The sequence below is a fragment of the Anolis carolinensis genome, chromosome 2 (assembly GCF_035594765.1).
Source record: "Anolis carolinensis isolate JA03-04 chromosome 2, rAnoCar3.1.pri, whole genome shotgun sequence".
NCBI classification, from domain to species: domain Eukaryota; kingdom Metazoa; phylum Chordata; class Lepidosauria; order Squamata; family Dactyloidae; genus Anolis; species Anolis carolinensis.
Window position 1 is genome coordinate 86336498 of NC_085842.1, and position 24381 is coordinate 86360878.

Consider the following 24381-nt stretch of genomic DNA (forward strand, 5'->3'; position numbering starts at 1 on the left):
ATAGGTTAGTAGTGTTTCTCAAACTGTGCTTCTCCATGTGTTTTGGACTTCAGCTCCCAGAAATCCCAGCCATCTTACCAACTGTTAGGAATTGTGAGAGATGAAGTCCAAAACATCTGGAGGAGCACAGTTTGAGAAACTCTAGGTTATGGTATTCAGAATATGGTATTTTTCTTTCTCTTTGTGACAAAATTGTTTGCATATTTTTTTAAAAAAATAAACATCTTTCATGAGGATTCATTTTTCCCCCATTATGTCTGTATTAGGATACATCAGTGCCTATTGCCATGTATTCAAAACGAAAATTGTCAAAAACCGGAGCCCGTGGTGAAAATCTGATAGAAGAATTACCAAGTATGTAAAAAAAATGTTTTCCATCATTTTCACTTTCTTTGGCAAAGTAGAAAACCTACTATAGTTTTCAGTAATGTCCAGGAAAGATAGAGGACAGACAGAGAGGGCTGTTCTTTGTGGCTTTTCCCTGTTGTGGAAAGTCCTTTTCTCAATGGTTATGAGCACTGAATGCACGAGACTGTCTGTAGGCAGAATCACTTGCAAAGGAATACTGTCTCTGCATCATACATTTTGAATGTTATCACTTGAGTGTGGCATCTTTTTGTCAGTCAGGGACATCAGTGGCGAAGAGAGGAGGATTAATTTATTCTATATTTTATGGAGCTTATTTATTTACTTTATTTATAATTTGCCTTTCTCCCTAACGGGACTCAAAGGGGCTAACAACCACAAACGTTGATCAATTCAAAACAAAGCAAATACAAAAAATTAAAATACAATTAAATAGTACTGCGTGTGTTAAAATACAGTTAAAATATATTAAATATAATTCAAATGCGTGATAAGACACAAGACCCCCCAAAAGTCCCACCCACAACCTCCCTAGCAGTGTGCCCCATATCCTTCCCCAAATGCCTGTTGGCAGAGCATTCCGCAAGCAGGTTCATACCTGTGATTCCTGTGGTAAATTTCCTTTGTCTTCCATAACATCCATTTTGGGAGGTGTAGTCCTGTAGAAGATCCCAGATCCAAAAAGAGAGAGGCAATAATAGCCTTGGAGGATCTTAGAAAGATAGTGCCTTTTCTCTTCCTCCATTGCTGAGAGAATTGCTACAGCCTGGCTTTGTCCCATTATCTCTCCCATGTATTCCAGGCCTCGTGTTTTTGTGCTGCTGCCTTCTGGAAATTATACTTATGCTCTTCACTAACCTGGGCAGAGAACTGGAGCATTGTACTTTCAGTACTTATTTAGCTCTTCATAAGCATGTTGTGATAGAAATGAGCAACAATCTTGTTCCTGAGCTGCAAGTCTGGGGTTGTTCCTGACTGTGTTTCATGTTTAAACATGGTTGAAGATTAGAGACAATACTTTCTCTCCTGTTTGATCATGAATTTTGCCTGGCTATTACAGTATAGCGCCAGCATGAGGGTAATGGTTAGAGTTTTGGATTATGACTCTAAAGACCAGGGTTTGAATCCCTGTTTGGCCATGAAAACCATTGGGTGATCTTGGGAAAGTCACACATTCTCAGCTGTAGAAAACCCTGAGATAGAATTTCCATAAGTGGATATGACTTGAAGGCACACAACAATAACAATCATAGGGCATATAAGAGACTGGCAGCTTATGTCTCTTCAGATACTATTGGACTACAGATCCCAAAGTGTATTTAGTAAGAAGTACAATCCAGTAGTTCAGTTAAGTACTTTGATACCTTATTGATACCTTTTTCAGTTTGCATAACAATAACAGTAACAGTAATTTTTGCTTTGTAGAAGCAATTGATAAGTTATACAAATTTTTTGTGAATTTCTGCCTTCATTTTCAATAATATCTACTGCTGGCATCTCTGAGATCGTCCTGAAATATGTCTCTTGTTTTTTGTTTGTTACTTGAATTTCTTGACATGAAAGTTACTTTTTCAATTCATTTGTATAAAGAATCATATCTCACATATATTGCATTCATTTGTCTCATGCAACTAATGTTTCCATTTTAGAAGCAAAGAAGTCTCGGGCCTCTGGCAAGAAAATATCTGTTCCCCAAGATGGAGTTATAGAGTTATCCAGTGTCTTTGGGCAGCTCCTTAAGTCTGCAGGGATAATCCTGAAAGCTGGAGAAAGACAGAATGAAATAGGTATGGACTGTTTGTGATGTGCTTCCTTGATAGATCTCATATCTAATAATTGGGCTAAAAAAAGAAATGTAACTGAAAGTTTTTATTTTCAAGTGATATTTGTCAACAGTTCTGGAGGAATGCTTACTCTATTATTGACTATTAAAATTTAATTACATTTTGTGCTAGAATATACTTGGATAGGCAGAGTAGAATTTAGTGTATTGTTTATGTGACAGAGAGGGAGAAATTTGCTATCCCTGTTTTTGCAACCAAAGCAGAGAACAAAAACAAGTAGCTTATCAACTAATGAAATTGAAAAGCAGAGAAGCTGAAAAGAGTACATTGTCTAATGGAAAAATAATTACCTTGAAAGAACTCCGCTAAGACTATCTATTCATATATATTTGTCTAGTGTATATGCATACATTATAGTTTTTAAGGATCTTCATACTTTTCTTTCTATGTACCATACAAGAAGGTTCATGAGCAGAAGTAACATAGTCAGTTTGAATAGACAATAGAGGTTTTTGTTCTTGCCAACTGAAGGAAAGCAGGCTTACCATATGTTACCATAGATTTTCTGTGCCTTTTACAGTTTTAGAACAGGGAAAGATTCAACAGGTGCAGAATTTCTCTCATGGTTCTCATCCTTTTCTTGCTGGGCTCCTTTGCTTTTAGTCACTCTATGCAAAAGTTCTGTGAATGAAACTTTTCCCAACTGGGCAGAATTCAGTGGTGCTGGTTATGACTTTTAAGGCCCTAAGTAGCTTGGGTGCTTAAAAAGCTGTATCTCCCAAATGAGCTGTACAGAATTTTAAAGTCTTTTGGGGAGGGCTTAATTTCAGTTAAGCTTGAATTGTGTCCCACTACCATCATAGGCACGTCCGATGAAGACATAGGAGAGAGCTTACTTCCTATGGACTATGCAAATCTCTCCCAAGAGAGGTCTGGCTGGCCCCTTTGCTCTTTTCCCTGGCCAGGAAAAATCTTCCTATTTAGACAGACGTCGTCGTCTTCTCACTCTTTCAGTCGTTTTCGACTCTTCGTGACCTCATGGACCAGTCCACGCCAGAGCTCCCTGTCAGCCGTCACCGCCCCCAGTTCCTTCAAGGTCAAGCCAGTCACTTCAAGGATACCGTCCATCCATCTCGCCCTTGGTCGGCCACTCTTCCTTTTTCCTTCCATTTTCCCCAGCATCGTAATCTTTTCCAAGCTTTCCTGTCTCCTCATGATGTGGCCAAAATACTTCAGCTTTGCTTCTAATATCCTTCCCTCCAGTGTGCAGCTGGGCATTATTTCCTGGAGGATGGACTGGTTGGATCTTCTTGCGGTCCAAGGCACTCTCAGGATTTTCCTCCAGCATCAGAGTTCAAAAGCGTCTATCTTCCTTCGCTCAGCTTTCCTTATGGTCCAGCTCTCACATCCATAGGTTACTATGGGGAATACCATTGCTTTGACTATGCGTACCTTTGTTGCCAGTGTGATGTTTCTGCTCTTCACTATTTTGTCAAGGTTGGCCATTGCTCTCCTCCCAAGAAGTAGACATCTTCTGATTTCCTGGCTGCAGTCTGCATCTGCAGTGATCTTCGCGCCTAGAAATATAAAGTCTGTCACTGCCTCCACATTTTCTCCCTCTATTTGCCAGTTGTCAATCATTAAGGTTGCCATGATCTTGGTTTTCTTGATGTTTAACTACAACCCAGCTTTTGCACTTTCTTCTTTCACCTTGGTGATAAGGCTCCTCAGCTCCTCCTCACTTTCAGCCATCAAAGTGGTATCATCTGCATACCTAAGGTTGTTAATGTTTCTTCCAGAAATTTTAACTCCAGCCTTGGATTCATCAAGCCCTGCATGTCACATGATGTGTTCTGCGTACAAGTTGAATAGGTAGGGTGATAGTATACAGCCCTGCCGTACTCCTTTCCCAATCTTGAACCAATCTGTTGTCTGTTCTTACTGTGGCTACTTGGTCTTTATACAGATTTCTCAGAAGACAGACAAGGTGACTTGGTATCCCCATACCACTAAGCACATGCCACAGTTTGTTATGGTCCACACAGTCAAAGGCTTTAGAATAGTCAATAAAGCAGAAGTAGATGTTTTTCTGAAACTCCCTGGCTTCCTCCATTATCCAGCGGATATTGGCAATTAGGTCTCTCATTCCTCTGCCTTTTCTAAACCCAGCTTGGACAGACGTTCAGCCTTAATAACTGGTTGTGCTATGGGTGTGCTGTTTTCAGTTAATATTCAAAATTTTATATTATGACCTCCGTATCTCTGGGACCAGTATCTGTGGTTTATCCTTGTCTGATGAAATATGTGCTTGGTAGGCATTTTGAAAGTACAGTGTGCCCTCACTTATCATGGCAGTTACATTCCAGGACCACCTGCGAAAAGTGAAAATCTGCAAAGTAGGGATGCTATTTTTATTTTAATATTTATCCATTATTTTAATAGTTAGGTGGCCTTTCTCCCCTTGCAAAGCCTCTGCTCCTACAACCAGGGAAGAAGGAATGCTGCTTCGCCTGGTGAGTGAGCGAGCAAGTGAGGGAGGGTGGGTAAGAGAGTGAGGGTGGGCGGCAGCGGTGGCAGAAGCAGGAGCCTGGAAGAGGCAGCCAGGTTCCTGCTTCTGCTGTCACTCCAGCTGGGCCACGGCTGGAAACATGGAGGACTCGGAAGAGGGGGCGGGACTCGTGGAGGACTCTGCCCCCTCTTCGGAGTCCTCCATGTTTCCCGGCGTGGCCTGGCTGGAGCGGCAGCAGGAGCCTGGCCAACTCTTCCAGGCTTTTGCTTCTGCTGCCGCTGCTGTCCGCCCTCCTTCGCTCGTTCGGTCACTCACCAGGCGGAGCGGTATTCCTTCTTCTCTGGCTGCAGGAGCAGAGGCAGCCAGAGCAACATGGCAGGCACAAAGCAAGGGGGCAGCCCTGAGGAGGAGAAGCAGCAATGGGGTAAATAAATAAATAATTTTCCTGTGAAACAGTGAATTCGCAAAAAGCGAACTGCGAAGTAGCGAGGAAACACTGTATTCCAATGTGACTATGATAGTCTTGGGCCAGAAATCCTTCATTTTAATGGGGTTCTCAAAATTCTGGAATGTATCCCCTGCCTATACAGGAATCACTGCATATGTTTTAATTTTTTGAATGAATGTTTTTAAATGTTTTGATTGAATTAACAGTTAATGCTTTTTTAATTTTGTTTTGATAGTCAGTTTTGTTTTAGATATTGTTTTAATTTAAATAGTAAGCCACTATCAATCCCATTTTGGGAGAAATATAGATCAAATAAGTTAATAGTGCCTTTCTCATAGCTGTGGATGGAGCCATTTTCCAGAAGAAGTTGCATCAAGCTTTGAGAAAGCACCCTTCTTATCCACAGGTAGGAAGACACCTTCGTTTGATGTCTCTAAAATTAATTCTTATCCCAAAAGCTAGGAGCTTGGAAGAGAGAGCAACATGTTCTTCATCAACTAAATCTACTCTGTAGTTGGAAAACAGAAAATGTCGGAGTCACCCAGGAAAATATTTCCACATTCACATATCTTCCTGAATCTACTGCTACTTGTTCATTTAGTTTGCTGTGGTATTGCAGATGTTTTAGCTTTTTTCAGTCCCAGCCAGTATAGCCTGTGCTAGGAGATTATGGGAGTTACAATAAAAACATTTTAAAGACCACAGTTACCGTCCTCAACGTCAATAAAAGTTAAGTCATCTAATATTTGAAATATTTGATTCACTGTGCAGAGAGAAAAAAGAGTGAAAGACAGAAGGTGTCAAGACCAATACTTATTTTTCAGTTAAAGAATACCACTGATAGCTCTGGAAGGAATGTGACAATTTACAAATTATGATTCTCAATTTTCCTGAACAGTCAAAAGGGAAAAAAGTCATTCAGAAAGCCGACTTTCTCTGCCTTGTTTGCATGCTACTACACTCTAAATACTAATCTGTACAGCCTTGGTTATAGCTCAGCTATCATTATTTCTTTCTCAACCTGTTAGGTTGTTGAAGAATTCATCACAGGATTGGAATCTCACATTGAAAATAGAGATCAGTTCAGGAACTGCCTGCTACCATGTGTACCTGTACAAAATCAGGAAGCAAGGTGAGTGGGAGTGGGGTGGAATTTGGTTTTTTTCTGTACAAACAGCCTTCTTGGTTATTTTCTATGACAATATCATATCCATTCCCACCCCTCAGTCTGATTCTGGACTGGAATTACGATGTTCTACAATGAAAAATAAATGAAGGTGGAGGGGGGGGGAACAGAATTAAATTTGTGAAACCCAGGTTCTAAGTCAGAACCACTCTACCAATAGTTAGTTAATGGATTGCTTTAGCATATCATATTCATTCTTAAAAATAATTTTCCAAGTGGTGTGGCTTTGTGAGCACAGCCTTGGACTATGTAGCTGGAAAAAGAGTGTTCCTTGAATGTTTTATTACTATGACAGCTAACAATAGTAATAATGTTTCTATTATAGTAATGCAGTCCATTCATATTGTGAAAGTCTCATAAAACTGCTCCTTGGAATAGAGATACTACAGGTAAATGCACTTTATTGTACAATCTGATATTCTGAAAAGTGAAAGACAGACTGAATCAATGGGAAGATAGATCAGCCAGAGGAGTTCTCCAATTCTGACAGCTTATTAATCAACTGCTATTCATGATCCACATACTCTTTTGAGTCTTTGGATAAGCAGTGCAACTTAGGTGATGGTGATGTTTTGGCTCAGAGATGGGGAGGGGAAAGGACAAGTCTTTTTTGTTGCTCTTTCCTCATATCTGGTTTAAAGTAAGATAATAACTTCCTCTCTTTCTGTGTTGTGGGGAGGGTTCTATGACTGCTGCCATGGTGAAAGACTCCTTATCTTAAGAGATGATGAAGTCTTTGCACTAGGCAATCACTCTTGCAAACATCAAATTGTTCTAAAACATCAATTTTTATCTCAGACTTGGGCACTCATAGTTTCGTGTAACAGGACACTTGATTTTTAAGTCACATGTGTTGAGGGATATTTCATCAAAAAATGAAAATGTTTAATTAGGTTTCTCTTAATTTCTATTTATAAATGTGTACATAGAGTCATCAACATCTAAAACTCCTCATGTTCATATAGTAAAACTAGAGATGTTGTAGAAAAGGAAACTAGCATTCAGATTCATCTTTTTGATGTGTAAGCTCTCTAGCAATTATCTTGGTTAGAGGCACAGAGGACATGATTATCATGGAAGTCTGTGTGCAGTAATTTGCTTTATTCTACCTTGCATCACCCTAGATTTCAAAATTCATAATCCAAAGTGAATTGATTCAACACTTTCCAAGCTGGGGTGGCTAACTGCCAAAAGTTGAACCCTGTTGAGTTTTGCCTACTCACTGTTAGTCAGGGAATCATTTTCTGTTTGGGTGAATAGACCAGTCTGAGCCTTTAAAAACACCTCCCAACTAGCAAAATGGCCAGTAGTGTTCCCGGAAAGATTTGGCAGGTATAATTAGCCATTTGGGGTCATAAAAAAAATGTTCCCCAGTTTTGTGGGGTGGATAGGCTAGCGGGACAGTTGGAGGTATGGCTTGGGAGCTCCCTCTCCCTTTGGCTTCTCCTTCCTCCCTTCTTTAGGCTGTAAATTGTAATTTTTTAATGATTTATAATAGTCTTTTAGAGTTTACTGAAAAACCACGAATCTGCGAAAAGTGAACTGCAAAATAGTGAGGGACCACTGTATAGCCAAATGGCCAAGCTGACAAATACGTAGTAGTAGAGGAAATAATGAAGAACTTGCAAACAAATGGAGGCTAGCACTTGGGTATCAGGAAAAGAAGACAAAGGTAGATTTGATTATTTCCATGAAGGGGATTTAGTGAAAGAAGAAATATGGGTAGTTGCTGGTTAATAATGTGATCCACATTGAGGGGTGTCAGAGGTCATGGGAGTTGGGTTCACGAGTGTGGGGTTAGAGGGGTAAGAATATGTTAAGGTACGATAACTGTACTGCTAATGCTTCGTAAACCTGTTTATTCTTATATATATATTTCTCCTTTTTTTGGTTGCTTTATTTCTTATACTGTATACACAATAAAATAATAAAATTTTGTTTTAAAAAAGAAAAAAAATGAATGAGAGTTGGTCCTCCAATTTATCCTATATTTGTAGGATCATATGCTCCAGTTTTGCTTTAATGTGAGATGTTGGTGATTGTGATGATGGGGAAGGGGATATTATAATATCATCATCATCATCTTGCTTATTTCAAGGACCTGTTACTCAAGGCAATTTTAAGAGTTCTTGGACTGGCTCTTCTCTTCCTTCTTCCCTCTGAAAAAAAAAAGATTAACCATGAGGTGATTTGGCCTGTGGATATTTATTATGTTTTTATGTGAACTTTATTATCACATCAGAGGGATTTTCATGCAGTGTTTCCTAGAGTGCAATGAGTTTAAGGTACATAATAATATATATACAGTTTGCTGCCTTATCACAAAGGTAATTTTCTCAAAACACTTCTGTCTTTTTTTCTTTTTGGAAGTCTACTGTCATAAAATTGCTGTTTGAAAAAGTCCCTGAATTTTTTGATGAAAGGTCGGTACTTCAACTTTGAATGTCAATAGTTGTGCATTTTTTTTGCTGTTTCTTCTAAATTACTTTTTAAAATCTCCCTAACTGTATGTCCTTGGCAGATGTAAAATAGAAAATTATAGAGTAACGTAAATACTTTATCAAAAATTTTGGACATTTAATGCTCAAGATTATATCGGTTCTGTTCATGTTTGCTGTAGAAGGCAAATCTTAGGCAGAAGAATGAGTAAATGTACAGTAGAGTCTCACTTATCCAAGCTCCACTTAATCCAAGGTTCTGTATTATCCAACGCATTTGCCTTTTAGTAGTCAACGTTTTTGTAGTCAATTTTTCAATAAATTGCAAAATTTTGGTGCTAAATTCATACATACAGTAATTATTACATAACGATATCGTGTACTGAACCGCTTTTTCTATCCATTTGTTGTAAAGCATGATGTTTTGGTGCTTAATTTGTAAAATCATAGCATAATTTGATGTTTAATAGGCTTTTCCTTAATTCCTCCTTATTATCCAACATTTTTGCTTATCCAATGTTTTGCCTGCCCGTTTATGTTGGATAAGTGAGACTCTACTGTATTATGGTGAGTGTTTGTTGATGCTAAGATTAGGTTTGTTGGCTGGATAAAGACAATCATATTCTTGTTGCAAGTTGTGAAGACGCTTGTTCATAGTATGACTAGGAGACCTTTATGTCCAACATAAACGAATGGTTTATCCCGACTAGTGAGATTTTTTTGATATGCATCTAACAAAGAATGGGCAGAATCATGAATAGTTTCATTAAAAATCTTTTTTTGGTAGTAGAAAGGGAATATGCCTATGTTTGAACAGTTTACAATTTGTCCTTCTGATCTTTCAGCGTGGGCAGCGATGGGCTCAATTTGCCCCGACTGATTGTCAATCAGTTAAAGTGGCTCGACAGGATAGTAAACAGCAAGGCAAGTATGATCAATTAAATTGATTGACAGACAGTGGCCGCTCCTGTAGCAGCAGGATGTAACCCAGGGCAGCAGAACCTCCAGATGTTAGTGAATTACTCTACCATAATCTTTCATAATGGAATTAGAGCCCAAGAACATCTAGAAAAATATGAGTTCTTCAGCTTTGATTTAAGCTGTAAGTAACTCTTTTCCTTACAGAGAAATCAAACTACATAACAGCCACCAGTAGTGCCCTATTATGCTTATAGTGTATGATACTTAAATTTGTCTATTTTTTATCTTGTCAGAAGTGAATTGAGAATACAGTTATAATGTATAGAAAAACCAAAACAAAGTTAAAAACTTTGAATTATACTAAATTTCCTTTGACCATTAAATGTATTCTAATACATTTGCCATGGCTTCATCCATGCAAACCGTGGTATCCTGTTATAAGCAAGATTGGGCCTAGCAGTGAAAACTCCTCATATTTTTCTGCTAGGTTCCTTTTTAAAGTAGAATCTTTCCAAACATTTTTAGATAATGAAGTAGACTCTGTACTATAGTTCTCTATCCACTGTGATCTGAGATATAGATTTCAAAACCCAGCTCTGACTTGGATTTGCTGAAGTTATTTCGTCACTATCTCAGTTTCTATTTGTGAAGTAAGATGTGGAAGCCATTAAAAAAACAGTTTCAAATGTTTATGGTAAAAACTATAAAGCATTGTATTTCTATTAAATATACTAATGGTGTAACTTCCATTTTGTGTGCACATGAAACCAAAAGTTCATGTGCATATGATACCACAATCCATGGATGCTTGGGTCCAATTAGATACCATGAGGTATAAGATGATTTCCCTTTTATAAACTGGCACAGTCAAGATTTGCTATTTGGATTTTTGTGTGTGTGTGATTGAGGGAAATCAAGTTGCGGATGGTGGAATCTATAGATGACTAATCCATGGCTATTAGGTTGTTGTCAGGGTTGGTGAAATCTGCTTTTCCTATGCCCCTCATAATCTAGTTCTTGTATCTTTAGGAACTTTTGTCAACGATTATGCAGATGATTTGCGTTTCTCCTCTTTCAATTCAACATGACATTATTACAAGCTTGCCAGAAATCCTGGAAGATGCCCAACATAGTGAAGTTGCCAGAGAACTTAGGTGAGTTTTACACTGCCACGTTCTTTCCACTGTGTGTGTGTGTGTTAGCCAGTATTGGTATTATATATGAAAATATTGTCTGATATTTCTAGAAATATAGTAAACAAAAACAAAGGGAGTGTATCTAGAGGAGTGCGGTTGAGGATGAATGGTCTGGAAACCCAAGTACAGGCAGTGCCCAATTTACAAACATCTGGCTTATGTATGACTCCTAGTTACAAACAGGGTGAGACAATAGGAAGTGAGAGGAAATCTATCCCTTGGAAGGAAAATTCACTTCTGGAAGGGTTATTATGGGGAAAGGGGGTCTCTGAAGCTTTTTTTAACCAGTTATTGTTTCCACAGCATGCCATATTTTTCAAAATCCAATCATCACAGGGACAGAAAGTGAAGTGAAATCTGAATAGGGGCACAGACCGCAAAGCAAACACCACAGGGGTATTAACCCTTCCTTGTGCTATCCAAAACTTTTTAAAAAACCACTTTTGGCTGGAGTTTCACTTAAACAATGTACCTGTTCTTGCTTACATACAAATTCAGTTTAAGAACCAGCCTACAGAACTTACCTTGTTCATAACCCCAGGACTTCTTGTACAATGAGGAATTGTTGAAAGAATTGAGCTGAAAGAAGAAAGGAATATGACAGCTGTTTTTAAATATATGGAGGTCTTTGAGGTTTTGATAGATCACATTTTTTCTTGTTTGTATCAGAAGGGAGAATTAGAATGCACTGGGTATTACAGGGAAGCCGATTTTATGAGGAACTTTCAAACGACATGACCGTCTTGGGAGATAAAAGATTATCTTTTTTGGTATTGTTAGGGGGCCATCTCTCAGGAAAGTTGTAGTTATGAGATGTCTGCACTGAAGAAGGGCATCTCTCTGGTGGGAATCATATGGCCCACCAGATGTTGAGCTGAATAAGCCAATGGATTGTGGGCCTGAAAAAACCAATGTTGAGGAAAATCAGTGTTGAGTTAAAGTTCAACAACATTTGGAGGACCACACCATTTGCACACACCATCATCACTGTTTCTTACCTGTCTCTCCCTATCCCCTAGCTCAGTATACTCTTGAATTCAGTTGAATGTAGATCTTATTTTTAATGGTTTTGGAAGGATTTCAGAAATTTATATAAAGTACCTTGAATACTTGAAAATGCATCTGTTTGTTGTAAATAGGAAATATCTGTCAAGCTTTATAACGTTCGGCTGTTGATTGAAAATTGTTCATTTCGTAGCTATTGTAAAATGACTATTGGGAATATTTTACTCTACCACTGTTTGAAGTTTCCTGCTATTTATACTTATTTATACATATAATTATTTATAGTTTTATTTAATATATTCATATCTATTTATCCTAGTTATATTTATATATACATAATATATATTTAACAGTTGAAACTAGATCTTAAAAATAAAATAAACATGTTGTCCTTTTAGTTCTTTGCTAAAGGAGAAGACTGAGCTAACAGTTCCAATCCTGGATGCTCTTTCCAGTTTAAATCTTGATCTAGGCCTTCTGTCTGAGGTAAGAGATCTTGTTATAAATGGATGGGACCACACACAGGTACTGGAAAGCAAGCATTAGGATACACAGAAAAGGAAAACGCAAGTCTTCAGGTGCTTATTGGTAGTCTGCATTTTATTCTTTAAAAGGCCTTTCTGTACACCATGGAAAGCTAATCTTGGAAGCCTCTGGGGATTTAACTAAGGGTACTCTTGAGCATATTATGGAAGTTCTGAGCAAGTCCAAAAACGTGGGGTGACTCCTTAGATGGTTTGAGTTTTCTGCTACAGTCTTCCAAGGGCATGAAGCTGGTTTGTGAATGAAGCACAAATAAATGCTGCTCTCCCCTCAGGTGCGCCAGTCTATTATGGTCACAGTGGCTGCTGTACAAGTGGAAGATTTGCCTGTAGTAGTAAAGTTTATTCTCCGCTCTATCAAGGAAACTAATGCAGTGGAGGTAAGATAGCTACCTTGAAGACTGAATAATGTGTATTCTCTGGAAATACAGACAGCCATAGTGGAACAACACTCAGATATTTGCTTTCGTTGTGTGCATAAGGAAATAGATAGCCAGCACAATTAAAGGTGTGAAACTATTGACATAGTCAGGTATTCTGGTTTGCATCAAGTATAATTTCATATATGCAAATAACGTTGCCATTCTTGCTAAGAATTATTCCATTGTCGTTGTTAAAGAAGCATTACCTGATACTAGTACAATACCTTGTTAGGCTATTGTATTAGAATACCAAGAGAGCTAACATAGTTTAGTTGTTGGACTAGGACTCTGGAGAGTTGGGTTCAAATCCCCACATGGTCATGGAAACCCACTAGATGACCTTGGGCATGTCACTCTCTCCCTGAGGAAGGCAAATGCAAGGCCTCTCTGAAGAAATCTTGCCAAATAAACCCAGTGATAGGTTCACCTTTGGGCTGTCATAAGTCAGAAACAACTTGAAGACACAAATATTAGGACACTGAAAAATGACTGGCAGAGCAGAAAGAGACGATCTTACTTACTGCAAATTGAAATTTCAGACCAAACCAAACCTTTTCCCCCAAACAATCTTAGCATGAAATCCTTCTCTTTTCCATAAAAGGGGGGAAAAAAGCTTTTCAAAGTTTAAAGTACTAGCATTGCAAAAGTGAGTGATAGTTGCAAAAACATATACCTTGCAGGTAATTTCTGACCTTCGTAAGAAGCTGGATCTGGACTCGTTTGTTTCACTGCCACAAATTCAGGCTTCCCAGAGCAAGCTCAGAAACCAGCCTCAGGCAAGGTTTGTATACGATATAATGGCTGTATCACCTGAAATTCAGTATCCTGAGAGTTGCTATGTCAGTACAAGTGCAAACCAATAGTTACTGTAACGTTGGGCAAAAAAACCCTTGATATTGCAGTAATCAGCTTGCTGTTCTTGTACTTGGCACAAGTTCTTTATTAAATCTCACTGTTTAATTGCTTTTTCCTTTTCAACCAAATCTGCCACAGTTTGTATTTGTCTGTGTCCAGTTGTGTTTGTGTCACAGGACGTGTAAAGATTACAGTACATTTGTCACCACCAAGTATAGTATGTATCTGCAGGACCAATATGTGCTGGTTCATTTATTCACTTCCAAAAAAATATGTCCCCTCTAGGCATTTTATAGAACCAGCAGCACAACTCTATAGTATTCTTGGGCCAGAGGTTTTTCATTTAAATAGGCTGTGCTGTTAGCCACAGTTTTGCTTAACCACATGAAACATGGAAACATATTCCCCATCGATGCAGGGTTTCTTCTGCATTTCTCTAAGAACAGAAGACCTTTGGTTGGACTACATATTACAGCCACCACTGTGAGGGCACCTCTGGGTGCACACTCCAGATCATCAATATCAGTATGTGGAGAGGCTTGCCACATGTATTGTCCCTGTGGCTGGAGTATCTTATCCTTAGAGGCTATCTGATGATCATAGAGGGGCTTTATACACATTTGATACTATAAAGGAGCCTCAAGCCTAGGTGGGCACTTGCTCAGTCCCAGTATATTCCCATTGATTGCTAGCTCATCTGTGGCATCACCACCACAATTTTCTCTTTAAAGTGCTTTCTGATTTTGTTGGTGATGATGATCCTCTCTGCAGTTGCCATGTTTACCTTTACTTTAATGTACATGTGGCAAACCCATAAGCTGTGTGTGACGTATGTGACTCTGCATAGTCTGCAAAGGGCTAGTAGATTCACCTCAGTTTTGCTCCACAAAATGCAGTTAATCAGCCATCATCTGTGCATTAGGGAGAGGACCTCTTTTCTGATATTGTTCTTAGTAGCACTGAGGCAGTAGTTATGACTCAGATCACTAAGGAGAGAGGAGAGGCAGGGTTGTTGTATGTCTTTCGGGCTGTGTGGCCATGTTCCAGAAGCATTCTCTCCTGACGTTTCGCCCACATCTATGGCAGGCATCCTCAGAGGTTGTGAGGATGCCTGCCATAGATGTGGGCGAAACGTCAGGAGAGAATGCTTCTGGAACATGGCCACACAGCCCGAAAGACATACAACAACCCTGTGATCCCGGCCATGAAAGCCTTCGACAACACAGAGAGGAGAGGCTTTAGCAGGGAAACACTGATCTTTGCTGGACTTGTCTAGTAGTGGGAGAGGCTATAACCTTCCCTTCCCTGCATAAAAACAATTCTCCCTAGATTTCAGCAGGCAGGGAGGGAAGAACTAACCTCCCCTTTGCCATGCTTTGCTTTTTTCCTTTTACATTTACTGTATCTTACTTTCCTCTGCCAGTCAACCACTGTAATTTAGCCATTGTCGTAGTATTGAACTAATCATTCCCTACTACAACAAATTTGTTATCTATTAAGATGATATAATTATTTCTCTTGTTGTGCTTTATTTTAGTCTCCCTGCAAGCCAAGTGAATGTTAACCAGGACTGTATCAAACTTCTTTTTGAAGTCATTAAGTCAGCTATTAAATTCCAGAAGACCATTTTAGAAGGCTGGATTAAGGTCAGGCTGTTTTTTTCCCTAAATAGCTTATGCAGTTTCATAAAATCATCATCTACTTTTGCTATTATTTAGATATCTTGTTCACATCTATTTTCTTATGTATTATAAATGTTATGTGAAATATGAACTATTTAGTTAATGGCTTTGTTGTTGCACTTAGAGTTCAGATGTGTTCTGGAAAGATTCCTGTTTAGGAGAAAAAAGTAAATAATACTTCAAAAAACATATCTGCTGGCCAAAGTCCTGCTAGTAATCCATTTTTTGATATACACTACTGGAAAGAAAACACCACTGAGCCAGGCCAGTTGTGGTGCTGTTGTCTCTTTTCAGTTCCATCCTTTGATAGTAGAGTATCACCAAGGTCATTTTCCAAGTTTTTTAAATTAAGGGGCTAAAATCAATGAGTGTTGGCAGCTAGACAAGATGATCTTACAGTGTACTGCTTCTACTTGAGAGTAGGAGAAAAAAAGTTATAATATAGAAACAAAATAATATCTTACTATGCTGAATAATTATTCTATAGAAGGTTAATAAAACATTACTTCAACATCTATCCACGGGTAATACTACTACTAATAATAATTTCTGGTTTGTTTTTAAAAAAAAAAAACAATTTTCCTTTCTTCTCAACATTTGTATTTCTACTGTTAATGTTTAAGCATGAACAATTCAGAATGTCCTTGATATATTCTATGTCAAAACCATTTAGTTATTTTTTAAGGCTCATTTTAATCTAAAATATAGCTGTTCTTAATATGAAAAACTAGCTTATCAGTTACCGTGTTTCCCCAAAAATAAGACAGTGTCTTACATTAATTATTGCTCCCAAAGATGCTCTAGGTCTTATTTTCAGGGGATGTCTTATTTTTCCATGAAGAATTCACATTTATTGTTGAACAAAAAAAAAAGAACATTTATTATATACTGTACAGTAGTTGTCATCACAAACCAGCATAACCAGACAAACTGAGAATCCTATCAAGAATTTCTTGTTACTACCATTATTTCCATGTACAACACTCTGGTACGTACATTTACCGATCCTGCATGCTCTGGTGTTCTGTTCGGCGGGCATGCTTCCAAACAAAAACTTTGCTTGGTCTTACTTTCGGGGGAGGTCTTATATTTAGCAATTCAGCAAAACCTCTACTAGGTCTTATTTTATGGGGATGTCTTAGGGGAAACAGGGTAGTAATAAATGTGCTGCATTATTTCTGTTGTTTTTAATATGGTTTCATTGTGTTACTTCAATCCATTTTTTCATTGACTCTTTGCCTCCTAATTTATTATGTAAAGCTCAGATAATTTTGGTTGTCAAATGGTTTTCAAGTGCAGTTAGTTCATCTGCAATGAAAGTTTTATACATAGATATATTGGTGGTTCTTACATTCTAAAAAAGAATAACTCAAACCTATTCTGTGTCAGAATTCAAATGGAAACATTTGCCATCCAAGGTACTGGCAGCTATTCTGTAAACTGGCAGGCATGCACTAATCCAGTGGTTTTCAACCTGCGGTTCCTAGATGCTTTTTCGCCTCCAACTCCGAGAAACCCCAGTCAGTTTATCAGCTGTTATGATTTTTGGGAGCTGAAAGCCAAAAATATCTAGGGACCCCAGGTTGAGAACCATTGCACTAATCTGACTTGATTTTATCCACACAATCAGGCACGCAGGTTCAGATTTTCAAGGAAAGAGATTATTAGCATAAAGTAGGAAATACAGGTTGAGTATCCCTTAACTGAAATGCTTGGGGCCATATGTGTTTTGGCTTTTTGAGGGTTTTTGAATCCCTGAATCATGCTGCTTATGCTTTTTTTACAAGGTGATTAATATATATAATTGTACAATATTGGCATCTGCTTATTTTGCATTCTTTCCTGTTCTAGGCTATTGAGAATGTTTATTCTGCTTCTGACCATAAGGTATTCTTCTTCTTCTTCTTCTATTATGTATTATTATATGTGATATTATTTTATATAACTCTGCATATCAGAGGATCCTCAGTCAAGGGATCTGCTATGCAGGGATGGTTGGAAGAAGAAACAGTAAAATTTTCTTTTCTTAGACATCATTATGTGCACCCAAGGGACATGCTTGGATGTTGAATGCGATGCTTATTTTTTCAAAATAAGCATTCATTCAAAAATATATGAGGAACAAGTAAGGATACAAGAGTGGGTATAGAACAGGGACATTTTAATATCTTACTTTTGGTATAAAGGTGTATTTGTTTTGGGATTTGGGTGAGATGGGTATTTGCTTATGTTCGTTCTACAGCATTGAATGTTTGCTGATTTTGTTGTTCACCACTCTGAGTCCCTTCAGGAAGATAGGACGGTATATAAATAAAGTTGTATTATATTATTTTATGCAGGTTCTGCAATAGCTATTTGCCACTTAAACTATGTTTTTAAACATGTTAATCAAAAATAGTTTGACATTTGTATTATGTTACTTGGTACCAACTTTTCAAATTCCAGAAATCTGGAGGTGTTCTTTATGATAGAAAAATGTGTTTTGTTTAGTAAAAATCTGTCACATTCAGATACTAGGAACTCTCTTTGCAGTAGAAAAACATGTATGTGTGTACAATATAAAAATTATTTATGTCATTTTCCAGATTGAAAAAATAATAATTTGCAGATGCTCCAGGAACAAATTCTTGTTTTAACCACTGGACATATTTTAGTCTGTGGTAAACACTGGCTGTGTACTCTCTTCCAAAGCATGATCCCTAGTACTTCGTTATTTTAAAAGCAAAATGAAACATGTTTTGTTTAGAATCTTGTGCAAAACAGCACATTATGTAGTGTGGGGCCTTCTCAGTCTTCAGTTTGCTTGTGCTATCTGTTCCTTGTTCTCCTGTCTTGCTTGACATTAGCTTTTGTGTAATCAGGTGTTGTTTTACTTCCACAAGGTTCTTGATCTGATAGTGCTATTCCTAATTTATGCTACAAATTCAAAGATTAAAAAGCAAATTGAAAGAATGCTGAGGAACAAGATTCGGTCAGGTTGCCTGCGAGAGCAGCTGCTGCGGAGTGCCTTCCGATACCATCCACTTGTGAGTACTTCAGCTGCTGGCAGCCATCCTGCATGCTGGCAGGGATGCTCCAATCTGTCTGATTTTCTCCACACAGTCAGGCACAGTTTTGGATTTTCAAGGAGAAAGCTTATTAGCATAAAGTAGGCAATACAGGTAGGGTATCCCTTATCTGAAATGCTTGGGATCAGAAGTGTTTTGGATTTTGGAAGCCCTGTATTTGCATATACACACCTAACAACGTATTTTAGATATGGGACCCAAGTCTTTACATGAAATCTATTTAGGCATATCTTGTACACACAGCCTGAAGGTAATTTTATATAACATTTTAAATAATTTTGTGCATGAAACCAATGTTGTGTACATTGAACCACTTGTGTGGACACTTTTACATTTTGGAGTATATTTTGGACCTGTATATGGAGACAGCCACAGTAATTCTTTTACTACTTAAGGTGAAAGATACGGCAGCAAGAGAAATACATGTTTACTAGAATGAGTCAGGATTATTGTCTATCCTGTCCTTTCTTAGCCATTTTGGATTGTTGACATCTGCTAATTTTTATGAACTGCTCTACTGTTTTCCTAATTAATCTCTCTGATATGCTGAATTGCTTTCAGTTATCAGTGTTGATCTTGGCAGTAAGTTGCTGAATACTATAGGCATATTCACACTACAGAGTTATAGCTTTAACTACTATGTTTTCATCCTATGGGATCCTAGACTTTGTAGTTTGGACACTGAAGGAGCTCCCTGCCTAAGAGTTCTAAAGGCCCCTCTGTAAACTGCAAATCCGATGATTCCATAGCACTGAACAATGGCAGTTAAAATGGGATTATAATGTTGTAATTGTGTACTGTGAACACGCCCCTGATCTTGGGTAAACAGATGGGAATTTGGAAGGATATGTGTCTGAAGCCACTTTTGTTCTTGTTTTGTCTTCATGCAGGTTATGAGAGATCTCTTTCCAGCCATCCTGTCGCTGGCTGAGGTTTTTGTACATTCAGCAGACTCCTGTATTGTCTCCTTTGGTAGCTATATGTACAAGCAAGCATTTACGGCCTTTGATGTTTATTGCCAGCAGGTATAGTCATGCAGTTCTGTTTTCTGCTTGGTTAAAATGTGTGCACACATTTCCTTAAAAGTAACACTCTTTCCTTGAAGCTCTGTAGCTATTGACTCTTTCTAGAGAACCAAACAAACTAGTGTTCTGAGTAGTATTATACCATCCTGAACACTCTCTAATTTTTCCTGATTTTAGAATTGTACGGTCGAAGGCTTCCATGGCCAGAATCACTGGGGTGTTGTGTGGTTTCTGGACTGTATGGCCATGTTCTAGCAGCATTTTGTCCTGATGTTTCACCTGTATCTGTGGCTGGCATCTTCAAGATGCCAGCCATACAGCCCGGAAACCACACAACATCCCAGGGTCAGAATTGGTCAGTATATGAATCATAGACTGCCACCATGTCCAATTAGTTTTAGAAAAACTTGAGAGCCTTTGCTGTCAGTGAGAGCTGACAATATTAGACTATGTGGGTCAGTGATCTGACTCAAGATAAAGCAAATTCTTATACCATAATAGCTTCTTACTGAATCCCATCAAATCAGCCATTTCTTCCAAAGTCTCTTCAACAGCATCTGCACTTTGAACGCTCCCTTTCTACCTCTGTTTTCTTCAGGAGATTGTGGGTGCCTTAGTTACTCATGCATGTGGTGGTAATAGTGAGGAAGTAGATGTCGCTTTGGATATGCTCACTGACCTGGTGTCTCTTCATACCTCATCAGTGGTTCCTTATGGAGTCTTTCTGAAGGTAAGCACAGGTGAGAGCTGGGAGCTTAGGCCCTGATACCAATAGTTTAAGAATATTTAGCAGTCAAGAAGTGTAATGAATATGAGGGGTTTTGGTGAGAAGAGAAAAAAACACTTTGTTTTTGTTTTTTAAAAAAGATTCTCATAAATCTTAAATTTATCCTCAGATCTCCTTAGTTTAGAATAATCTACTAGCATTTCTATTAAACTTGAAATAAATATGAGAATGGGCAAATGGAAGGTATAGGAGGAAACAAGATATTATTGGAAAGCAACAATGTGTGTGTGCATATTTGAACACAAGATTGATTCCTTGAGAAAGAGATTTCAGTTGCTAGATAAGAGGTTTTGTCTTGTATCCATTTGGCCGATACGGTTTCTTATAAGGTTGAAAGAGAAAGGCGCTGTGGTTACTTATGTATATTTTTGTGCGACTTCAAGTCATTTCTACCTTATGGTAACTGTAAGGCAAACCTATCACAGGGTTTTCTTGGCAAAATTTGTTCAGATAGAATTTGCTTTCCTCTGAAACAGAGTGTGACTGGCCCAAGGTCATCCAGTGATTTTCCTTGGCTGAGCAACGATGTGAACCCTAATCTCTTGAATTGTAGTTCAACGCTGAAACTATTACCCCATACTGGCTCATTAAAAATTTAGATGATCTTCAAAGCCCTTCCAGCGCTCTAATTACATACATTTGAGATTCTTGCTGTGAAATACAAGAAAAGTGAGAAAGCAAGATGGTAGATCATAGAAGGTACAATTGAGATACAGTTTGTGTGAGATTATATGAGAAGGGAAGTTTTTCTTTTCTTTTCTTAGAAACCCTGTGGTCTGTTAACGTTTTTTTGGCTTGTGAAAAGATGACAGTTAAGCCAAACCTAGCTTCTCTGTTAAGTAACCTTGAGTATGCCCTTCTACATATGAATATAAAAAGTGATTTGCTGAATCCGACCAAGGTCCGCCTAGTCTAGCACTTTTTGGAAGAACCTCAGCAATTGGCAGACTCTTGCTGATCTATTACAAATTGGCAAGTGGCCTAATTTCAGACCACTTCTGACTTAGAGGAAACCAGTATAGGTATTCCAATTCATCTCTTGCAGTACTTTTATATTCTTATATCAGAATATATGATTAATGTTTTTAAGTGTTTTGCCTTATTTGACTTCTTTCTCTTTAGAGCATTTTAGACTATATGGATAATCTAAGTCCACAGCAGATCCGCAAACTATTCCACATACTTAGTGTGCTGGCATTTAGCCAAGGGCACAGAAGCAGCCACATTCAGGTGAGGGGAAATACAGCCTCATCAATGAAAGTTGAAGAAAGTGTGGTTAGTCCTATACCTAACTAGATATGTCAAGATGTTACTGTTTTCAATAAAACTGCTGTACATGTAAAAACGTGATGAATGCTGCCAAATCCTATTTACTATAGATAAAAATTATTTCTCCACTTTTCAGATGTGCTGAAATGAATAGTAGGAACCAAACTCATGTGGCAATCAACTTTTCTCTGAAATATTGGAATTTTGCCATTCCTTTTCTAGGATTTTCATGTAAATTGAACATTTGGCCTTTATGCGGATTAGGCATGTTCATCTGTGGCAAGAAAAACAACTAAGACTCTTATCATGCCCTACAGACTAGAAAATTGAGGAAAAAAATGCTTTAGTCTTCAAGGTGCCACCAGTGTCTTATGCCTGTAAAATACATGTAACCTGCTATAACCAAAAAAGGAGTTTATTTTACATCATTGTTTATTTTGTAGGAATTCTTGTGATATATTACATATTTATGTGTACGCACTGCCTTGCTTTAAATAATTCAGCATTACATTTTCATAGTTTTTATTTCTTGTGCACTTGCTCTAGTTGTAATTTCTATTCTCTGAAGTTTTTACACTATGTTGCCACTCTTGCTTGAATGAAACAAGCCTTTTGCTTACTAGCATAGCATTTATTTTCTCTGCCAAATGCTGGAGCAGTTATGCTATTTTGTTTTCTCTGAAGGATGATTTGGCAGTAGAAAACTTTTCTCAATCACGCCTTGATAGATTTAGAGATAAGAAGGAGTAGACATGATTTAATCTTGCTTCTCTTCTTTAAGATTCCCATGTGAATCCATGGCATGAGATATTTACTACTGGATGAGGCATCTTGTTCCCTTTTTCCTATACAGGATGATATACATATGGTGATTAGAAAGCAACTCTCCAGCACTATTCCCAAATATAGGCGCATTGGAATTATTGGTGCGCTTACCATGGTGGGCAGCATGGCAGCAAAGAGGTGAGCCAGAGGCATCAGGTTTACACAGGACCCTAGAGTTGGAAGACACAACAAGGGCCATCCAGTCCAGCCCTGTTCTGCCATGCAGGAACACACAATCAGGGGACTTCTGTTCTGGGTGCAAAAGAGGCAGTGTTACTTGATAACAATGCTGTAAAATCCCAAGGGAATACAGTTATTTTGGAAAATAGTTTTTGAAAGAGACAGTTTAATGTGTCCTTCCTACTATCAGGTTTTCATTAAAGCTGGTGCTCCTAAGAAGCTATAGTAAATATGGATAACAGGATCTATGACTGTTACTGGTGCAGAGACGTACACATAAGAAATACAGAGAGAGGATGTGCACTAGGCCTTTAGTCTACCTTGTACATTTCTGCCAAAATGATACAGATGTTATTTAATATAAATGGCAATATACTTTGCTTGTGAAAAATTATGCCTCACAAAGGATGTGATTTGGAAAACACTGAAGGGACATATCAAAATGTATTTCATAGATTTGGGGCACTTAAGGAGATTGGATGCTTTTGTGGTTTTCTTTTTTTAAATTATAAGATGATATTTTGTTGCTCAAAATCTTGATCCAAACTGCATACAAAAATAAGATGCTGTCAACAAGATCACGTTAATTCACTTGATATGGTTTCATTAAATAATAGCATTTCAGTGGGGGCAGCAAGGTGGTAATGTAAAGGGAATCTTCATAAGTCTTGCTATCCCTCTGGCTTTAGAATCTCCTGGGAACATTCCTATCAAATTGTAATGGCTATGTGAGAATGGGGATGTATTGTGGTCAGTGAAATATAAAGATAAATGTATGTTTAAAGGTTGTATGTATATTTGTATTTGGGAGGGATCCTTAGAGGAATTTTGGACCATTCTCTGGCTCAAAATAAGAAAGGGCAAATGTAGTTGCTCATCTATTTCAGATCAAATTAATGTATATCCAATTTAATTTCAGAAGTAAAGAAAATGGGCAGATACTGGAACAGGCACAGCTGAGCAAGGAGCAATGTAGACAGGCAAGTATGTGGATAATTGCAAGATGGGTATTTGCTGTATGGCCTGAGGAAATGGGGATGTATCTGTTTATAAATTTTGGGAGAGAGAGAAAAATAGAGGCATATTAGCAATTGGGAAGAATTTTTATGTGAGTTCTGTTAACTTAACATTCGTTCCCCTGTCACATAAAAATAATAGGACTGAAAAGAAAATACTTGGATGCATTTTCTCTTTGGATACAGATATAGCCATTCTTTGTTTATTATCTTTACTGGAAGTGTGTGTGTGTGTGTATGCGTGTGTGTGATTGTTGCACGTTACAGAGTACATTCATCCAAATAAAAAAAGCCACAGGTGGAAAAAATGCTCCACATATCAAGCAAACTTTGACTTATGACAACTCTATGAATAAAAGGCTGCCTGGTCTCCTTGTCATCAGCCGCCATGCTCAATTCTTGCAGACTCAGGACCATGGCTTTCTTGATTGAGTCTTTTCTTCTAGAACTCAATACTCATATTTTTATTGCTTTCTGTCTTGTCTTTCATTTCTAGTGAACCAGGTCTTTTCATGGTATGTCAAAATATCACAGCTCATCTGGGAATAAGCAAGTGGGAGGTATGGGAAGAAACAACATATAGTACTATTGGAAAGTACCATATACAGTAGAGTCTCACTTATCCAACATTCGCTTATCCAATGTTCTGGATTATCCAACGCATTTTTGTAGTCAATGTTTTCAATACATCGTGATTTTTTGGTGCTAAATTCGTAAATACAGTAATTACTACGTAGCATTACTGCGTATTGAACTATTTTTTTCTGTCAAATTTGTTATATAACATGATGTTTTGGTGCTTAATTTGTAAAATCATAACCTAATTTGGTGTTCAATAGGCTTCTCCTTAATCTCTC

The 24381-nt window shown here is 37.9% G+C and overlaps 1 protein-coding gene across 2 annotated transcripts in view; it reads left to right on the top strand.

The window, feature by feature from the left end:
• The window catches only part of fancd2 (FA complementation group D2), a 51652-nt gene that overhangs the window by 1469 nt on the left and 25802 nt on the right, over positions 1–24381 (top strand). For both annotated transcript variants that reach the window (XM_062970110.1, XM_062970111.1), the window contains exons 2-20: positions 267–354; positions 2016–2153; positions 5446–5513; positions 6136–6239; positions 6619–6682; positions 8664–8716; positions 9577–9655; positions 10682–10806; positions 12252–12339; positions 12671–12775; positions 13498–13598; positions 15210–15318; positions 17206–17241; positions 18237–18380; positions 19313–19447; positions 20046–20177; positions 21357–21464; positions 22357–22466; positions 23428–23488. In XM_062970110.1, the coding sequence (XP_062826180.1) occupies positions 288–354; positions 2016–2153; positions 5446–5513; positions 6136–6239; positions 6619–6682; positions 8664–8716; positions 9577–9655; positions 10682–10806; positions 12252–12339; positions 12671–12775; positions 13498–13598; positions 15210–15318; positions 17206–17241; positions 18237–18380; positions 19313–19447; positions 20046–20177; positions 21357–21464; positions 22357–22466; positions 23428–23488 (1827 nt within the window). In that variant the 5' untranslated portion in view covers positions 267–287. The remainder of the gene's footprint in view (positions 1–266; positions 355–2015; positions 2154–5445; positions 5514–6135; positions 6240–6618; positions 6683–8663; positions 8717–9576; positions 9656–10681; positions 10807–12251; positions 12340–12670; positions 12776–13497; positions 13599–15209; positions 15319–17205; positions 17242–18236; positions 18381–19312; positions 19448–20045; positions 20178–21356; positions 21465–22356; positions 22467–23427; positions 23489–24381) is intronic.